The sequence below is a fragment of the Acomys russatus genome, chromosome 12, assembly GCF_903995435.1.
Source record: "Acomys russatus chromosome 12, mAcoRus1.1, whole genome shotgun sequence".
NCBI lineage: Eukaryota > Metazoa > Chordata > Mammalia > Rodentia > Muridae > Acomys > Acomys russatus.
This window is the reverse complement of record NC_067148.1, coordinates 21581961-21600372: the sequence shown is the minus strand read 5'-3', so window position 1 is coordinate 21600372 and position 18412 is coordinate 21581961. Positions and strand designations below refer to the sequence as shown.

General features: G+C 40.8%; 1 protein-coding gene across 3 annotated transcripts in view; it reads right to left on the bottom strand.

Moving 5' to 3' along the window:
• The window catches only part of Dock10 (dedicator of cytokinesis 10), a 245163-nt gene that overhangs the window by 158129 nt on the left and 68622 nt on the right, over positions 1-18412 (bottom strand). The window contains exon 1 of one of the 3 annotated variants that reach the window (XM_051154000.1): positions 2679-2923. The exons of the other annotated variants lie outside the window; for them this stretch is intronic. Within the exon in view, the coding sequence (XP_051009957.1) occupies positions 2679-2765 (87 nt within the window). The 5' untranslated portion in view covers positions 2766-2923. Of the gene's footprint in view, positions 1-2678; positions 2924-18412 lie in introns of those variants that run through there. 3 annotated transcript variants of the gene reach the window in all.

Below are 18412 nucleotides of genomic sequence, written 5' to 3'. Positions count from 1 at the left end.
CCCGAACCTCTGTGGCCTCCACTGAGCACTGCAATTGTGTCCATGTTCCCCTTGCCTTTGGAAAGGACAATACTTAAAAAAAAATAATTTTATCTTTTCGCATCTTTCAAACTAGGTTCAGAAGGCATCAATGCAGTTCTAACAAGCGGTCTTAAGATAGGATGGGAGTTAGGTGAACGTTTCCCAGAAGAGGAAACACAGGTTCAGAGTGATTTAAATAATCTGCATGTGAGTAGAAAGAGAGAGCGAGAGTATGGCGCCCAGGTTTCCTGCAGGCTCCCTCTAATTTAATAGGTTCAGTTTCTTGGAGTCTGCTTTCCAAAACGAAAGCCACATCTTAGGATGGAATGAACAATTCTCTAGTCAATAGAATAGAAAGCCTGTGGAAGTAATATCCTTATTTTAGGCAGACCCAAACCAGGCAGCTGTAGCAGGAAAGTCCCTAGTGCCTTCCACAGAAGAATGCCAGTCACTGTATGAATGGTCTTAATTAAATTTGAATGCATTGCTACCGAATGCTGCGGAGGAAGCACCGGGCCCTTATTGGCTGCTTCTCCCATAGTACTCAGTAGCAATACGTTCAAATTCAATTAAGATAATTCATAGAGTGATTAGCTTCATTATACTGCGAGACACTGGGGACTGTCCTCTAGCCAATACTGTATGTGTGGTGGATGCAAGATAGGCGCTTTCTTCTCTGTGTTTTCTCTTTTAGTAGAAGCAAAAAGTAAATCTCACGGTGACCTAAGCCACAGTGCTTTAAGTACAAAGAGAGACAGTAGAAGTCCTGGACTGGTCTGAAGGTTGAAACCATCACACACTGAGAGAGTTTTTGAAATATTTATACCCTCTAGCAGACAAAAGATAAACAGCTGAGGATATTCTTCTGGGACTGGTCAAGAGGAGACAACTGAGCTCACATTTCTGGCAAATGGGGAGCAAAATCTGGGGGCAAACCCAAGTCACATGCATGGAGAAAAATGCTGAGGGACACGTGTGAATCTGTCTAATGCTGGTTTGTACTAGTGAGATAGAAGTTGAACAAACAACACAATGCTAACCTTAAAAGCTAGACTGCTAATAATAAATGCTGCTCCTTTAAAATAGCCACCAAACCATTTTAGAATAAAGAAAGTCACGTATGTATTTATATACATATGTATGTATACAATGCATATGAATGTATACAATGTATATATATATATATATATATATAGTGTGTATGTGTGATGTGTGTGATTATAAGTCATCTCTGTTTTTACATCTGGATGTTTGCATTAGTAAAGGGTTTATCAGGTTTTTTTTTTGTTTTGTTTTGCTCTTAACTCCTTGAAAACCAGTTCTCAACCCGATAATCAGTCTTTCCCACCAAGGACACTTGATAGAGTTGTCTTCCAGAGCAGCTGCCACCAAGACTTCATGAATAAAGGGCGGGGATGTTGTTCTATGTCTTACAGTGCACAGAAGAACCCCCACAATAAGGACGTTCAGATCCCAATGACCATGACGTCGAGGTTGAGGACAGCTGCTCTGAAGATGTTAAACAGAACTTGGAGGGCTCTATAAAACGATGACCCTTCTGAAAAGGAGCTATTCAACAGCATTGCTGCAGCCTTCACCATATAAAGTGAGCCTTCCCTGTTACAGAAGACTTCTTGGCAGTCAACTGCCACTGAGTTCTACAGAATATTCTAGATGCACATCTGTGAGGACATGTGTCCTCCCATAGTTTTCCTTTCATTTTACAAAAATAATAAGGAAGAACCATTTTCATGGTGAGATAAAATCTTTCTGACCTTTTATAATCTTCCTTGGCTCTGTTGAAGAAACTCTGCTTTTTCCTTTGCATTATTCTTTCTAAGAATATTTCTAGCTATTATTTATTTCCTTTATTAGTTTTTCTAGGAATGTTAAAGTAAATTAGTGGTACTTCATAAAAATAGAACACCAATATAAACAGGCAAGTACTTTGGAGTCTTTTTGTGTGTTTGTTTTTTGAGATGGTTTCTCTGTGTGGCCTTGGCTGTCCTAGACTCACTTTGTAGACCAAGTTAGCTTTGAAGTCACAGAGATTCATCTGCCTCTGTCTCCCTGAGTGCTGAGATTACAGGTATGTGCCATCTCGCCAAGCTGGGGCCTTAATTTAGGGAACTGCAAATAACTCCTGGCGCAAAACAGGGAGTAGAGAGTTACAGCTCACACTTGTAACCCCTCCATTCAGAAGCTGAAGCAGAGGGATTTCTGGGAACCTGAGGCAGCCTGGACCCCATAGTAGTTGCAGACCAGTCTAGATTAACAGTGGGAGACTCTGTCTCAGAAATAGAAACCCAGAACTCAAACCAAAACATAAATCTAAAAGCAAACAAATAGAACCAAGAGAAACAATTTCAGAGGTATTAATACATAAATACTAAGAAAACCCTAGATGAATTCTGATTATTCTAGCAATGTTCAGATTAAATCTAGTATCAGCATTTTTTCAGAAACACAAAGCTTAAAAACAGCACAACTTTTAAAATAAATATTCAAGTTTTTAAAAGGTTATTTATGAGCCAAACAGAATATGCTGTTGTATAGAGCATGTTGTCTACCAAGTTGTGGTAGAAACCTGCTCTAAAGTACATCATTTTTCAGAGAAAGCGTGGACAATCAGATGAAAAGTCGGCGCAGATACCTACAGCACTAACCCTGTGGATTCCTTCTGGGTTCACTCTCTTCACTGTCCTCCTCTTCCTCCAAAATTCCTTTCCTCGGAAGCTCATCATAGGCCTTGAAGTTGAGTCATAAAATATTTGAAAAGTACGGCTGTCCTTAGACCTTTCTTTCTGGGGCTTCACTGAGCTGCTTGAACAAATCTCTCCGCTCCCCTGAGAAGGGAAGTGTTCATACTGTGTCTATATAACTCCACCGAAAGGAAAGGCAAACCCACAAGTCACCACTTCCTGTGAGCAGCAAACTAGCAGCTGCTGAACTGCTGCTTTTGTGCATAGGGTCCCCCTAGCCACCTTCTTTAGTGCATGGCAGTGACACAGACCACTGAGCATCTGTATGAATGATTCTAAACAAACTTCTCTGTGTGACTTTTGATATCTATTTGATGAGCAGGTCCATGATAGGGTATGTTAGGAGCCTGCATACACATCACTTGATTTTCCCAGTGTAAGATATATTTTTATTTTCATGGATGGAAAATAATTACAACTTATTTTTTTCTCTCTCTCATAGACTCACTTAAGAGCTCATGGACCCACTCAATGGAGGAGTGTCAAGTGTTCAGAAACTGCCAAGCCTGGTAGGGATCGTATTTGTTGGTTTCTCTAACTATGGAACTCCAAATCCTTCATTTACAGTTTTAGACAATAGGCAAAACACCTTATAAGAGAAACATAATAATCTCAAGAAACTCCCAAGCAACTTCCTCTTTCTAATCTTTACATATAGTCTGTCTTCCATTCCTCTTTAGGCGCCTCAGTTCTGAATCCTGGAGTCCCTCCCATGCCTCAGCTTCTGCAATCTAAAACTGGCTCATGTTTGCTGGGGCTGTAGCTCCATAGAAGAGCTCACACAATTTATATGTGAGAGTAGATTTTAATACCTAGCCTGAGGGAAAAAAATAACTGCGTCACTGTCATTGCTCTATCCCTTTGGCTGTTGAACACAGTTTCCCTTAAAAAGAGGCATTACCAAACTGAGTCCAGTTAGACTGACCTCATGTGACTGCACAGTGGGGGAAAGCGTAATAGCTCAGTAGACCATGGCCCATGGGATGGCAATTTGGGGGGCTGTAAAGTCTGCATCACCAGCATCCTGTGGCATCTTGTCCCATTCTGAAATAAGTCTTTTTTTTTTTTTTCAGAAATGCGTTGAAAAATTAAAAAACAAAACAAAACAAAACAAAAATACCAAAACGTAAAAGTCAATGAGAAAGAATCATTTATTGATAAAGAGAAACCAGACAGTAGCCCAATTAGAAAAAGTCACTGTCAAGTTTATCAGAAACAAAACAAAACAAAAAAACCAACCAACCAAAAAAAAAAACCCAAAACAAACAAACAAACAAAAACAAAAAACAAAACAAAACAAAAACCAAACACAATCCTTCCAAAACAAAACAAAATGAAAACTTGATTATAGCATGTAATCAGAATTGATTTTTAAGCATTGCTGGACCTTATTAGAAATGCAAGACATTTCCCCTAGTTTTAGGAAGCTGTGTTGGATCTCACTAGAGTTTGCAGAAGCTTGTGGAAGATGTATGGAAAATGTCATTCTTAAGGAAGGTTTGAATAATGGGTGAGTACCAAGAAGGTGAGTGCACGGGCAAAGATCCTGTAGGTCAGGGCATGTAGCACGACCAGGCATCAGGGGAGAATGGTCAGTGTCATGGAGACTGGTCCTTCTTGACCAATTGCTTACCCTCTTTAGGTCTCCTTTTCTGCATTGATGAAACAGGCGTGTCATAGTCACTGCTCTGTAGAAATTATAAGGATAACTGAGACAATGCTTTAAAAAGTCAACGTATTACCTTGCCTATTATATCATAAACGCAGTTACTAGTTAATGTAGCTAATGGGTAGAGTAAAACAGAATATTAAGAAAAAGCTAGATGTTGAGGTTACCTAGAGCCAAGAGTTAAATAGAAGTGGAGAGGACTGAAAAACTGAAGCCAGAAATGGTTCCCTCATGGATCGGAATGTTAGGATTAGGAAAGTTTCTGCCTTGTTTGAAAATGATAGTGACTAGTAAGGGATTTTTAAATATTAACTAATATGGTATTTTAGGAGGCTCCTCATTTGGCAGCTATAGACCTGGTAGGTTGCCGAGACGGTAATCCAACGAGTTGTATCACCCTACAGCATCAAGTATAAGGAGGCTATAAAGAAGGACTTAGCAATTGAATAATAAGATAATGGAATGAATTTGTTGAACAAACATAGGCACTGGGTGTTGGCCCAAGTGCTTATTTAAACCACGAAGTAAGTTTATTATTTCTTTCTTCCTCCCTAGTATTATATAAGAAGATAGCTGGGCCCACAGTAACAGGAGTCCCAAAGCCAGTTATCTTGTAGGTTTTTGAGTTTGTATATCAGGGAAATGAATCCTCAGTATTGAATGTTGAGTCAAGAAAACACAGGAAAGCACATTCCTAAATTGTAGGGAAAGAGCCAGGCTGGAGACGTGAAAAGGAAAGATATGGACAGAGTTCAACTGAGAGATTACAAAAATAAACTGAAGTTTGCATAAACTAACATAGAATTGAGAAACAATCCTAGAGTTGTTCTGAATGTGGCAGGTGGAAGTCAATTCAGAAAATACTGGGATGCCATACTGATTGCCAGCATAGTGCAGAGCCCAGGCATTCTGGTAAGAAGTATAGAAGGAAGGCTGTGTGACACCTGAGGCAGGGATATAGGTCTAGGATCTGAGCATATGTAGCATATGAGGCAGCTAAAATCAAAATTATGATATTTGCAGGTGAATGGATAGAGCTGGAAATAATCATTCTGCGTGAGAGAACCTAGACCTAAGAAGACAAATTTCACACACTTTCTCTTGCTTATGGATGCTAGCTTTGGATCTTCAGAAATAATGTGTTTTATTTGGAATACTCATAGAGGTAATGAAATTATTTAGGTGTTAGGCTTCTTTTACAGGAGGGGATATATAAGATGGTGGTGCAAATGGCTAAAGGGAAATAATGGAATAGGAAGGCTTAAGTTGGGGTAGGTTATGGGAGGACAAAATCTAAGAAGAGAGAACATGGGGAGAGATAAGAAATACTAAAGAAATGTTGAAAAAGTCATGTGGAAACCTGCTACCGTAGAAGCTTCCTAAAATCTACACGCACAAGTGTATATGAACAGGATTTGAAGGGAATTACCCTACAATAAGGTGAAAATCCTTCTACTAGGCATCAGAAGTTAACAAATAAAAGCCCCAGTTCCAGGAAAAGAGTTGTTGACTAATAAGGTCCTGCAGACACTAAAAATTATAGTCTCTTGCCTTTACTCTTTCTGACCTTGATGATAAGACCCTGTTGTTGAAGACACCACATACTTGAGTCATAAAACATGGGGAATAAAGCTGATATTCACCTGGAAGCTTTATTCCCTACTGGCTAGCTCTCACAGTGCTGGAAGGTGCTCTGCATGCTATCAGAGGAGAAAAGTAATCATTGGTCTTACCCAGTTGTGAGCCCTGTGAACTACACTAATGAGCAGCCTAGCAAGAGCAGACCGCTGGTGCAATAGTGGCCCAAACGTCATGGGGCAACCAAACACTTTCTGATTGGATTTAAGGCCTGATTTACAAGATGGAACCCATAACTGTCCCTGTTACTGGGCCCAAGAAACTGTCTAGACAAGTCATGAGCTGTACAGGGAAACCTACTATTATTATTCTGTCAAATGGACACAGTTTTAAATCAACTCCTGGTGACTCATCATTATTATTTATTTACTTATTTATTTATTTATTTTTGGTTTTTCGAGACAGGGTTTCTCTACGTTATGTTGGCCATCTGGATTAGCTTTGTAGACCAGGCTGGCCTCGAACTCACAAGGATCTGCCTGTGTCTGCCTCCCGAGTGCTGGGATTAAAGGCGTGCACCACCACCGCCTGGCTGACTCATCATTTTATACCCCATATAATAGTGCATTTGTCAATCTTCATTGGAGAAGCACCTTTTTGCTGTAGGTAGCAATTATCACAGAGATCCACAACTGGTCAGGGTACAGGGACATGATATCTCTATCACATCTTTTGTTCACACTGCTCAGGCATCATGGTGGAAGACAGGCCATGGAAGACTGTAAGTGCTCAAGGAAGATGACTACAAGCAAACAGCTTTTTAAAAAAAGATTCAGCAGGGCAGCTGCACATATGGACTCACAGTGGTTGCGACAGCACGAACAAGCCCTGCCATGCCAGACCACATCCCAGCACAGAAGGGGGAGGTTTGCACGAAGTCCTAGGCTTACCATGGGAGCTATTGGCAGCGAATCGCTGCTAGCAGAAGAGTCATGTCCCCTGGTGTGTCCACCATGCTGCATGGGAAGGCCACATCCAAGAATATGTGGTAGTCCTTAGGCTTTTTAAAAAGAGGATAAAAATTGAGTGGGTAGGAAAGGAAGGTGAATCTAGGCAGAGCTTGGGGGAAGTGGTTAGTATGATTAACATGCATTGTACGAATTTCTGAAAGAAGCAATAAGCACATAAGTAGGGGTAGCTGAAAAGTAGGACACTCTTGGTGCTACACATCATTGTGTGTGCATTCAGAGACTGTGTGTCCAGCCAGGAAAAGCACATTTGCAATTTTCAATAATTGTTCGGAAGTTAAAACAAACAATCTTAGCCGTGCTTTAAAAGAAATAGGAATCTGAATACTAAGATTCAGAAATGTGAGAAAATATGTATGCTGGCAATCTATTTTTTGTTTTTTAATGCTCTTATGAAAAACTGTCATACACCTTGAGACTGAACTCAGCCCCTACTTATGATCGCATAGTCTTCAAGAGTGAAAAGTCTGAGCACCCATGACCTTACTGGTCCTTACTTATAAGAGTCCTACAAATCTGAAATCTGGATGTTGGCACTTCTGTGGCCTTTCTCAAAGTTCCAGAGGGAGAATCCATTTCTAGGCTCATGAGAGATGGCTGGCAAATTCATTTCTTGGAGGCCTGAAGTTCCGCTCAGTTTCTTGGAGGCTCCCACAAGATCCTGGGCTAATAGTCCCATTCGAAGTCAGAGGCAGCTTAACCCCTCTTACAATGAAAAGTCCACTGGCTCATGTTGTACCTCATCTTTCTAACACACTTTCTGTTTCCCTTGTTCTAAGAATGAAAACTGCCTGGGTGTCTAAGGCCTTGGGAAGGCAATCTTATTCTTCTAGAATCATCCACAAAATCTTTTCTGGCCATGTGGTTAGTAACCTGCTTTAGTTTCATTTCTGTTGTTGTAATAAAACACCCTGACCAAAAGCAGCAGAGGCGAGGGAAGCGGTTGTGTGGCTAAAGACTCCAGGCTCCACTCCAGCACTGCAAGGAAGTCAAGGCAGGGACTCAGAGCAGCTAGTGACACCCTGTCCCCCTTCACGAGCAGGGAGGAACAAGCGAGCCCAGGCTGCTTGCTTGCTGGGGCTAACTCCACCGACATAGTTTTCTTCTCTCTTATACAATTAAGGGTCCAGCAAATTGACATTCCAAACGAACGATCACACCACGTTAGTTCAGAACTTCTAAAACATGGCACAGGAGCACCCGAAGATTAGCATTTGATTCTCCTTGGGGGACATCACAAGGGCAGCATCCACCTCAGCATAGTTTGGCATATTTTGTGCATTTAACTTTTCAAGGTGTTTTTAAACACAAGAATATATTGAGAAGGAGGGGTAGGTGAAGAAAACACCTGACCTTTGAACATGGTTTCCACTGAGCAGCTTGGTGAGATCTAGGTCTCTACTGAGCTGAAAATGAGTGGGAGTAAATAGAAATTGAGTCTGTGGATTATTTCCTGGAAAAACATCACAATGAAATAAAGGTGAGAAATATAAGAGGGTAGCACAAAGAAACAGAATTGGAAGAGAGGAAGCGAAGTACTGGGGATAATCAAGCATATGAGCAGGCAACAAAAGCCATCAGCAGAGGAGACAGCTTTAAGAAGACCCTTTCACATGCTCAATTACGTAAGGTTTGAAAATGTTCGATTACGATTGCATCCAGTTATCCAGTCATCCAGTGACATCATCATTGAGCCCACATCTGGGACAGAAACTTGACAGTGTCTCATAGCTGTTTTCAAATTCACTTCCTAAAAATGACTACAAGAATTAGCACATCGGGAATCTAGGGGGCTAAGAGTTGTGCGTGTACACATAAGGCCACCCAGGTTTGCAAACCTGAATCTGAACTTGTGTTAGCAGCACTTTCACCTGTGTCAGCCAGCTGACCTTCAGTGCTTCCTACCTGCATTATCACTTGAGCTTTTCAGAACCTGCCAATTACCTCCTTTAGAGTTGAAGAGTGGCAAGGGAGCTTATTTTGTATATATCTTTTCTTCTTCAGTTTCCAATTGATCTTCCTTTTGCCTGCTGGGAGCTCACTGCATTGCTCTGTTTTTGTTTGTTTGTTGTTTGTTGTTTTTATCTCAGAGAAAATCGAGACTGGTCCTTGGAGCGCACCTGCAAGCACTGCTCACCACCATGTAGCACAGATAGAGGAAACCAAGCACCAAGGCGGTACTTCCTCACTCTCTGGAGTCTCACTGGAGTCTCGGCCCAGACAGAAATACTATTCAGGTTACTAGCTCTCAAGCCTGTAAGCCCATTTCTCTTGTGTGAAAGGTCAACTTAGCTGCACGGTTCTGAGTCACCAAAGGTAGCAGGAATTTTTTCAACCAAACCTCCCACTTCCATACACGATGCCATCAGTGGGCAAGGTTGGTAAAATACAATGGCTGTTTTTTCCCCCTCTTAGTGTACCTCTCCTTCAAATAATATTGTTTTTAGAATAAAGTATTTTGCGCCTTCATGGAAAATAAAAAGTACCAGGCAGTATGGATTACAACAAGGTAGGAATAGAAGCATATGGTGTGTGTATGTTGTGTGTCTGGGCATAGTGTGTTGACTTAGTGTGTAAGTACATCAGTTGGGCATGACGATTTTTATAATGTGTTCATTGCATTAAAATAACTTATAGTAACCCTCCAGTTACGTTCGGACATGTATCCCATTATAAGGATATCTATTCATATTATTATTTGGATAGAATTCAGCAGGTAAAAATTCTGAGTCAGGATAGATGGGATAGGGCATAGGGAAGGTAAGGAACCTGTTTCTCAGCCTGTCTTAGAATCTAGCAGCAATCAGAGACTTTCTCATTTGTCCTAGACTTCCATCTTTAGAAAAAACACTGTAGTTTTATACAATTTGCCATAAGTCTTACATTGCTAAAAATGGTGGGTTTAGAGTTTATTCGTCATTAATCTTATAATTTTTGACGCTTTGTTATAAGGACTAGGGGCTGACATTCCATGGATGACACCTGTCTTTAATGGGTAATGTGTGTTGAAATGTGTCCAGCATCAGGGTAGTTTGTTATTGAAAACATGAGCACTCCAAGGACCAAGCATGATGAAAATGAGAACCTAAGCCACACCCATTTGCCTCCATCCTCAAACATCAGGTTATGGCAACAAAGAAATGATGGTGACCTCAAAAACATGGCTGGCGTGGAATTCTTACTCCTCTGGCTCATATTAAAGCATACAGTTAGACTGATATGATTATCTTAGAAGAATTGGGATGTTAACTCTCCTTGGCTTCTTTTTCCATTACATTTTGTTCCAAAGGCAATGCACTTTTTTTCCTACATCCTACAATTTTTAAAATATAATTAGTTGCTAAAAACATATATTCTGTGTATTTATCAACTCCCTCTCTTTCTCCACTCCCTTCTCTTCCTCCATCCCTCCCTCCCATTTTCATCTTGGAAAAGAACCTGGAAATCCCTCCAAGTTATATGATTTGTTTATTTGTATAATGTTTTTTATTTATCCCGTGAGAATTCCACACTATGTACTGTGATCATTTTTACCCACCTCCCTCAACTATTCCTGGATCCTCCCCTACCTTCCTACCCACTTAACCTCATATTCATTCTGTGTCTGTCCTTGTCCTTGTCCATGTATCTTCATTAAAAGTCTGTCTAGTCCAGTTTGTGTTGGCTGACTACTCATGGGGGTGAGGCCTGCCATGGAATGTCATTGATATAGCAAGTATCATTTTATTAAAGAACCCTGACTCTCTCCACCCAGCAATCAAATACCAGCAGCTCTTCAGCTAGGAGTGGAACTTCGTGCCCACTGTGGCCCTCTATGTTGGGATTTTTGTCTGCATTGAGCCTGTATAAACCTGTTACAGTCTCTGTAGTTCATACATACTCTTGCCCTGTCGTGTCTTGTTTCCTTAAAGTCCTCTTGGCTCTTTCGATCGTTTTAAACCCTTTCTCACATAAATATTTGCGTCTTGAAGTCAAGAATGTGATGTAGACATCACACTTAAAGTTGAGTACTCTAATGTCTCTTATTCTCTGAAGGTTGAACAAATGTGCGTGTCTGGGTTAACTGCTTTCCACTTCAAGACACAGCCTCTCTGGTGAGGGTTGAGCAATGCACTGTCTCAAAAAGCAATACTTAAAAAAAAAAATCCTAGTATCATTTCTCCATCTTTTGAGGAAGAACTACAAGATATTCATGATTGGATCAGATGATTTCTTTCGTAGACTGCCAAGTGGAAACACAAATACAGCCTCATCTATATGGAACTTAGGAAATCTGAATAAAAGCTATCTCTTTTCAGTGGATAAAGACTGCTGTACAGTGGACTTTTCCACAGAGACAGAAGTGTCTTTTTGCTTACTTACTGGCTTGGACCCTACTCCAGCTGGTAAAATTTACTACAGACCACAGTTCTTTCCCTTTAAAACAAAAGACACAATTAAAGAAAAAAAATTTTTTAAAAAATTTAAAAATTAAAAAAATTAAAAAATTAAAAAAAATTAAAAAATAAAAACAAAACAAAACAAAACAACCCAAAAAACAAAATACACACCTAAAATTTTGGCATCCTACCATTCCTAGTGATGACTTTCAATATAAATGGCCCCCACTCCCACATAACGACTCTGGAAATCACATGGTACATAATGAGGAGACCAGCAATCAGTGGGAATTGTGGTTCATTTATAAACTATCACCATTATATATATTTTATTCCCACTATCTTTGTTATTGTGACATGTTTTCAGAAATCAAGGGTAGGGTCTGGGGAAATGGCTTAGCCAGTAAAATGTTTGTCATCCAAGCCCGAAGACCTGAGTTCGAACCTCCAGTAGCCATTTACAAAAGTTGGGCACAGCAGAACTCTCATCTATAATCCCAGTGCCAGGGAGGAGAGTGAGGACTCTTGGGACTCACTGGCTACCAGTTTAGCTGAATCAGTGAGCTCCAGACTCAGTAAGACACTGTCTCAAAATGCACATTGGAAACCCAGAGTTGACCTCTGGCGCGTGCGCAAACACACACACACACACACACACACACACACACACACACCCCATGCACAAAGACAAGAAATCAGTGCCAATAATACATTCTTATCCACCCTACTTGGCTTACCTACATAATTTTTTATGGGAAACAAATACAAAACAAAGGCAAAATAGTGTCTTTAAAGTCACCATGGTAATGGGAGCCAAAGAAAAATCTCCAATATACCTACAAACGGAAAGATGTTAAAACAGTGGATTCCTACCCTGGACCTGAGTGGTCTTGTGTAGGCCAGTTGTCTGCTGTTAAACTGAGCATCCTGGTAATATGCACCAGAGATACTGCATAGAACACCCTTTGAGAAACAGTGACCAGGAAATTTGTTCACCCAACAGCGTTTTAAGCAGAGAATCTTTCACTAGTGCTCTTGTGGGGACCGCCTCCATATGCAAATTATTTATTTATTCCAGACTGAGACTGCACTATACAACCAAGTTCTTCCTTTTCCTAATGTATTCCCAATCAGGGAAATTAACTAACCAGTTGTATTGTGTTGTATATTGGGGTGAGTGAGAGAAACCTCTGGAGTAAAGCCAGCCATCAAACGCTGACCCTTAGACCTATTCTCACACTCCCCTTTTATATGTCACACCCACCTTTGACTTCACTTCATCTCCTACTCATGGGCCGTTCCTCTGCTTATAACTTAATAAAGGTGGCTATGCTTGCCATGCCTCTCTAAAGTTATTATGTAAACCACATTGTCTAAGACTGAATTCTTGACTTTTAAACATTTTAGACCAGTCCATTCTTTGTCAAGGAGAATCCTGTGCACTGTGGGATGTTTAGGATTGCATCTTTCTGGATTCTCCCCCACAAGATGCAATTCGTACCCTCTTCTTCTTGCCAACCGGCAGTTCTGTTCCATTGTGACAGTCAACCATCTCCATCCACCACAAAGTTCCCCTAGGAAGGGAGGCAGCCTATGTTTGCCCCATGCAGGGATCCAGACCCAGTGTTTGTCTGACAACCATGTTCACATTAGGCATCTGGATGATGGTGGGCGGGTCTCTTTACCTCAAGCTTAGTTAGGGCCTCTGAAATGCTGAACTGATCTACTTGAAAGAATCTCTGGCCTGCTGGCATCAACTCTTATTCTTCTCCACAACATCTCAAATGGCCATTCTCTGAGGCTCTGGGCTTGTGTTGCTGTTTGGAGGCTATGCATGCCTCTAGTATTACTGGGGAGAGATTGGAAGCCATCAGATGAGATCTTGTGAGAGACAAGCTAGACACCTAGGTGAGCTGGAGATGAGGGTACCTGCATGGAGGGTAGAGATGGAAACATGGTGTTTGCCGCTGTGAGATTTCAATGATTATAAATAAGCCAGCTTATGTTGGATGCCTAGTCTCACTTGCTGCAGGACTCTGGGTAAGTCGCCCTCTAACATGAAGAAAGCCATGATGCCTACCTCATCGGATGTCATGAGAGTTGATAAGTGAGTATATGCCAAGCACTTATCACAGTGCCTGGGATTTAAGAACATGCTCCAAGAATATTAGCTGCAAGTGCGACTATGGGGAAATCTTTTTGAGGAGGTGGTTTGAAGCTGGGTGCCTGTGGACTGTGTGTAGAAATGGGTAAAGACCCTAGAGATCTATGATATGACCATAAGAATAAAGGAGAGGCAGGGACACCCATAGGGCACCCAAGTGCTTTGCAGGTTGCAGTGTCAGGGACAGGCCAACATGAAGGTAGCGGTAAAAGACCCACTTGGCATGGATGTCAATAATGAGCTGAAGTGGCCCATCCGCCCCTGCATACCCTCCATAGCCGACTTCTTTATGCTTATTGCCTCTTGCAACACTGTCATTTCAATTTTAAATCATCCTGTCACACAACCACAAAAGGTTCCAATTACCCTCTTTCTGTCATCTTCCCTCATCCCACACAAGAAGGCTCAAATGCCAAGGAAGTTAGAAAGCCACACTTTAACCAATATCATATGCTGCTTTATCTTTTCATGGTTATTTTCCCGCCTAAACAAGGTCTGGGAACACACAGAGCCATAAACAGTATGATCTTTACGTCTCAACTGTGCTGGGTCGTCTACTGGCATGTGACAAGGGCTGGTATTATAATTACTGATTGGATGTTGTGAACAGGACAAAAGGGGGGGGGCGCATGGCACCTCATTTTCTGTCTTCCCCTAAGCTCTTTCCATAAGTTTTCAAGGACATAAGCAGGTATTAAAGTACACTGACAAAGGGACATTTAATCTGCTCACTCTGTTCCAAGGATGCTATAGGTTGGGAAGGAGATCGGGTACCTAGATTGCACCGAAAGTTCACTGGCATCATTTAAGGTTGAGTTGCCATTGAGATGTGTATATTCAGAAGCCAGCTTTCAATTTGTGTTCATTTCTGTGTTTCAGGAGCTATAGCTGTGGAGTGGAGACTGCCCTTGATAAGCCACTTTTTTTTCTCTCTCTCTTTTAGGAAGAGTACTTATGTGAGTTATAGCTCTTCACTTCTGTGCTGGGTGACTTTGGGTTAAAAAAAATAGTCATCTCCCTGAATGTCTTTGTCCTAAAGCCTTTCTCATCCTTGGTAGACTATATTTTTTGTGTGTGTTTTTAAGCAACCCAATCTGTGTCATCTATTTTTAAGTAAATTGACGTGTAGAAAAAGAAAAGCCTTTGTTTTTTCTTTTTTCTTTCTTTCTTTCTTTTTTTTGTAGTTTCAGATGATTGTTGGAAAAGAAAGGCAATTTCCAATTAGAAGCCCTCTCTATACATACTCAGTCCCTATGGTGTGTCCCCAAAGATGATACTTTTGTCCTCTGTTACAGAACATTCACATATAAGCAAGTGAACCTTCTGACATGACTGGCCTTCAATAAGGTTTGTAAACACACATTGAAAAGACTATTATCCTTATTTTCACACTCAATTAATTTCCTCATATTAGCTTGATGAGATATGCATATAAACATTTCTTAAAACACAGACAGACAGACAGTCAGACACACACACACACACACACCACCCTTACATTCAACTTGAATGCAGCTGAAGAACTGAAGCCAACACTGAGAAAGTGGTGGTTTTGGAAGGTACTTGAAGTTGAGTGCTACCTGACTCCTCCCTTTGAAGAGACTCATTGTGGCCAATCCTTACTAAAGCTCACTGAATGAAGAGTTGGTTAGCAATCAGGAGCCTCAAGTCTACAGCACAGGACAGAGTGAAAGCAGCTGGGAGACTCGCTCTCTTCTTCCTATTATGGTCAACGTGCATCGATTTTTCTCCTCAGTAACACATCAATCCCTTTACCTCCAAGAGCACATCAAGAATAAATTAATAAAAAATTAAAAAAAAAAAACCAACAAACAAAACAAAGTGCTCGGACCCCGCTGGACTTTTATGGCCTGATAGAAATGACACAAAAACAAAAACACAGACACAACTTCGTCATTGTTTCTGGGGCTCTATTCCTCTTTGAGCTTCCCCAGGGCGCGTCCTGAACTTTAGCTACAGTCTGCGGGACTACATCCACTTCCTGGTTCATTATTACTCTTCGCTAAGGCCATTTTCCTTTTGCAACTGTTATTCCTTGCTGGCCGCCACTTGTCTACTCCAGGAATGAGCACAGATACTACACTATTCAGGGTAATCAAAAAGATAAAGTTCTTTTCTCCACACAGAGCCCAAAGGAGATAGTTTGAGGAGTGCTATGATGGGAAATTTGCATTACAAAATACTAAAAAAAATTAACAACAAAAAGATGCCTTACTATTTTCCTTCAAATGTTCATAGCACTATCATTCAAATCCTGTTCCATGTGGTCTTCCCATGCTCACGGCATTACATCCACCTAGAAGGGAGGGTTAGGGACTTGGTACTCACTTTCAACTTCCTCTTCTCCTTTATATAACCCTCATAAAACTTAATGTTGTAATGTTTTTGTTTTAACCATTCCTCCTGTGGTAGCATTTTCTATTGAGAAAGTCGGGCTCAAGTAAGACAATCCCGGTTCAGAAGTTGGAAACCGCAACCCCTCTTGTCAATATCTCTGTGTTCTCCTCCAGTTTCCAGAGTTCCCTAGCGTCCTAAGATTGGGGGACTCACAAAGTCAGCTACACTTAGGAAACATGAGCAGGCGCCTAACTAAACTGGCCTCCTTGGTGCAGAGCTCGCTGGAATTAGTTGCACACTTCCAACATGCAAAAAAAATTCCTGGGAGTCTGTGGTGTGTGATGTTTCCCATGCTTATTTTTGTGCAAACACTTTGCCTTTAGAATATTCTAACTATAGTCCTTCTTTCCCAGGCTGGTCATGGACTCAAGACAATCTTCCCACTTCAACTTTCTGAGGGCTAGTGCTACAGGCAACAAGGAGCCCAGCTTCAGAACACTTAATTCTGGGCCACACAGTTTAGAAAATAAGGTTTGCACCTGATGCGTATAGCAGATGACTGACTCAGTTTTAAGTATCTTTGTAAAAGCAGGGGACTGCAACATCTTGATTGCTGGAGTTTAGCAAGGACACAAGACTGACACTGGGCTTTAAGCGCAGTAAAGCAGAGTGACACTTGTTATCTACATGGTGGCTAGGGGATAGACTCCAGGGAGAGATGTCTGCATCTTTCTAGTATTGGTTTGTTCCTTTTCAAGGACGAGCCAAGTCACCCATCTCTTCCAGAGTCATTTTTGATGGCAAATAGTATGACCAAAATACTTGTGTACATCCGCTGGGGAAATACACCTTTAAATAAATAAATAAATACTTAAAGTAATTTAATTTTGAACTAGGTGAAGGGCAGTATCTGGTTAAATAAGTGGGTTTGGGTTTGCTGGGTCTCTATGAAATCTCAGCTTAATTGGATGAAGCACAGGGGGATGTTCGTGGTGTTTAGTAAGGACTGGGTAAGCACTGCAGTCAGCAAGGACAAGAATTAATGGCTCCATTTAGTTGCATATAGTGGTCATCTGGGTCCACCCTCTCTACTGCCCTCTGAAGTAGCAGCTGAGGTTCCTTCTGGTTTTTAAACACATTTTGGAGAACATTTGTTGCTTTTGGTATTTTACTTTGTGAGCCGCAGATGCCTACTCTCCCTCTTTGATTGTTGCTTAAGAGTCAAGGCAACATAGTTTAACTTTTATTTAATCACTAACACCCATAGAAATCCTTCTGAATTAGAAGCTGGTGCACATACTTTTGGAAATTAAAATATGATCCTTAGCTTTATATTTACCCAGCATCAAAATAAGTTTCCACAGACATCAGTCAAAGTAATTGCAGTGTCTTTAAGGAGGTTAACTATTTACTGAACTTGGATGGCTCAATTACAGTGACACACTAATACGATTCTTTGTGAGAATTACAAGCACGCAGCCTGGGACTCAACTTTGTCCCAGAGCTGTAGTCTTTACCCCATGGTTGTAGACGTGTGAGTTTGTCAATAGCATTTAAACACTGGGAGACTGTTTCAAATCACAATAGCGCTGGCTACTAACTTCCCTTTGCATTCACTCCCTGACCACATTGATCTCATCTTATGACAGGAAAGACAGTGCTAAAGCTGGGTAGTCAACAAGAACCTTGCTGTATTTGTATTTCTGGGACAATCTATAGCTGTGTGATTTAGTGGTAAGGAGGTCAGAAAGTTCAAATGTAGACTGTAAGTTTTGGCTGAGTGTTGACTCAAACATTAATATTACATATATATTATAGTCTAAAACACTTTGTCATAAAGGTTACTTTAGCCTTCTTAAAAAAGAAAGGTGAATTGTGCTAATTTTATGTAGAAAAGATCAGAAATATTATTCACAATTATGTATTTCTTCTGATAAGGTCATTTATGAGAAGCACATAAACTCTCTTTCAATCACGAGCTTTATAAACAAAAAACAAAGAACAGAAACTAGCTTTTTTAAGAGCCAAGAGAAATGCTACTTTTAGAAACTAGGATACATTATTAATAGGCCACTGTGGCTTCCAGCGAGTGCAATTACTTACTACTATCTATGGCAGGATTGAACTAATTGATTAACATTACCCTGTCACAATGCAGTGGGGACAACAGACACTATGACGCCTTTAGATATTTGACCAACTTCCCAAGTGCTTAGCCTGGGTATCATCCGCTGGCTGAGCTCTCCTTCCCTCCAAGTTGTTGTCAAAGTTATTTCTGAAGGGCTTACATTTCTCTGATATGCAATATGAAAGCAATTAAAAAATATAGATGGATGGTATCTCCTCGGAGTCATGGCCCCTTTAGTGCGTTGCTCATTAAAAGACGTAGTCTTACTTGATAACACGCTGCTCCAAATATATTAAATAAATGCCACCACTTTCCTTGTGGGCTG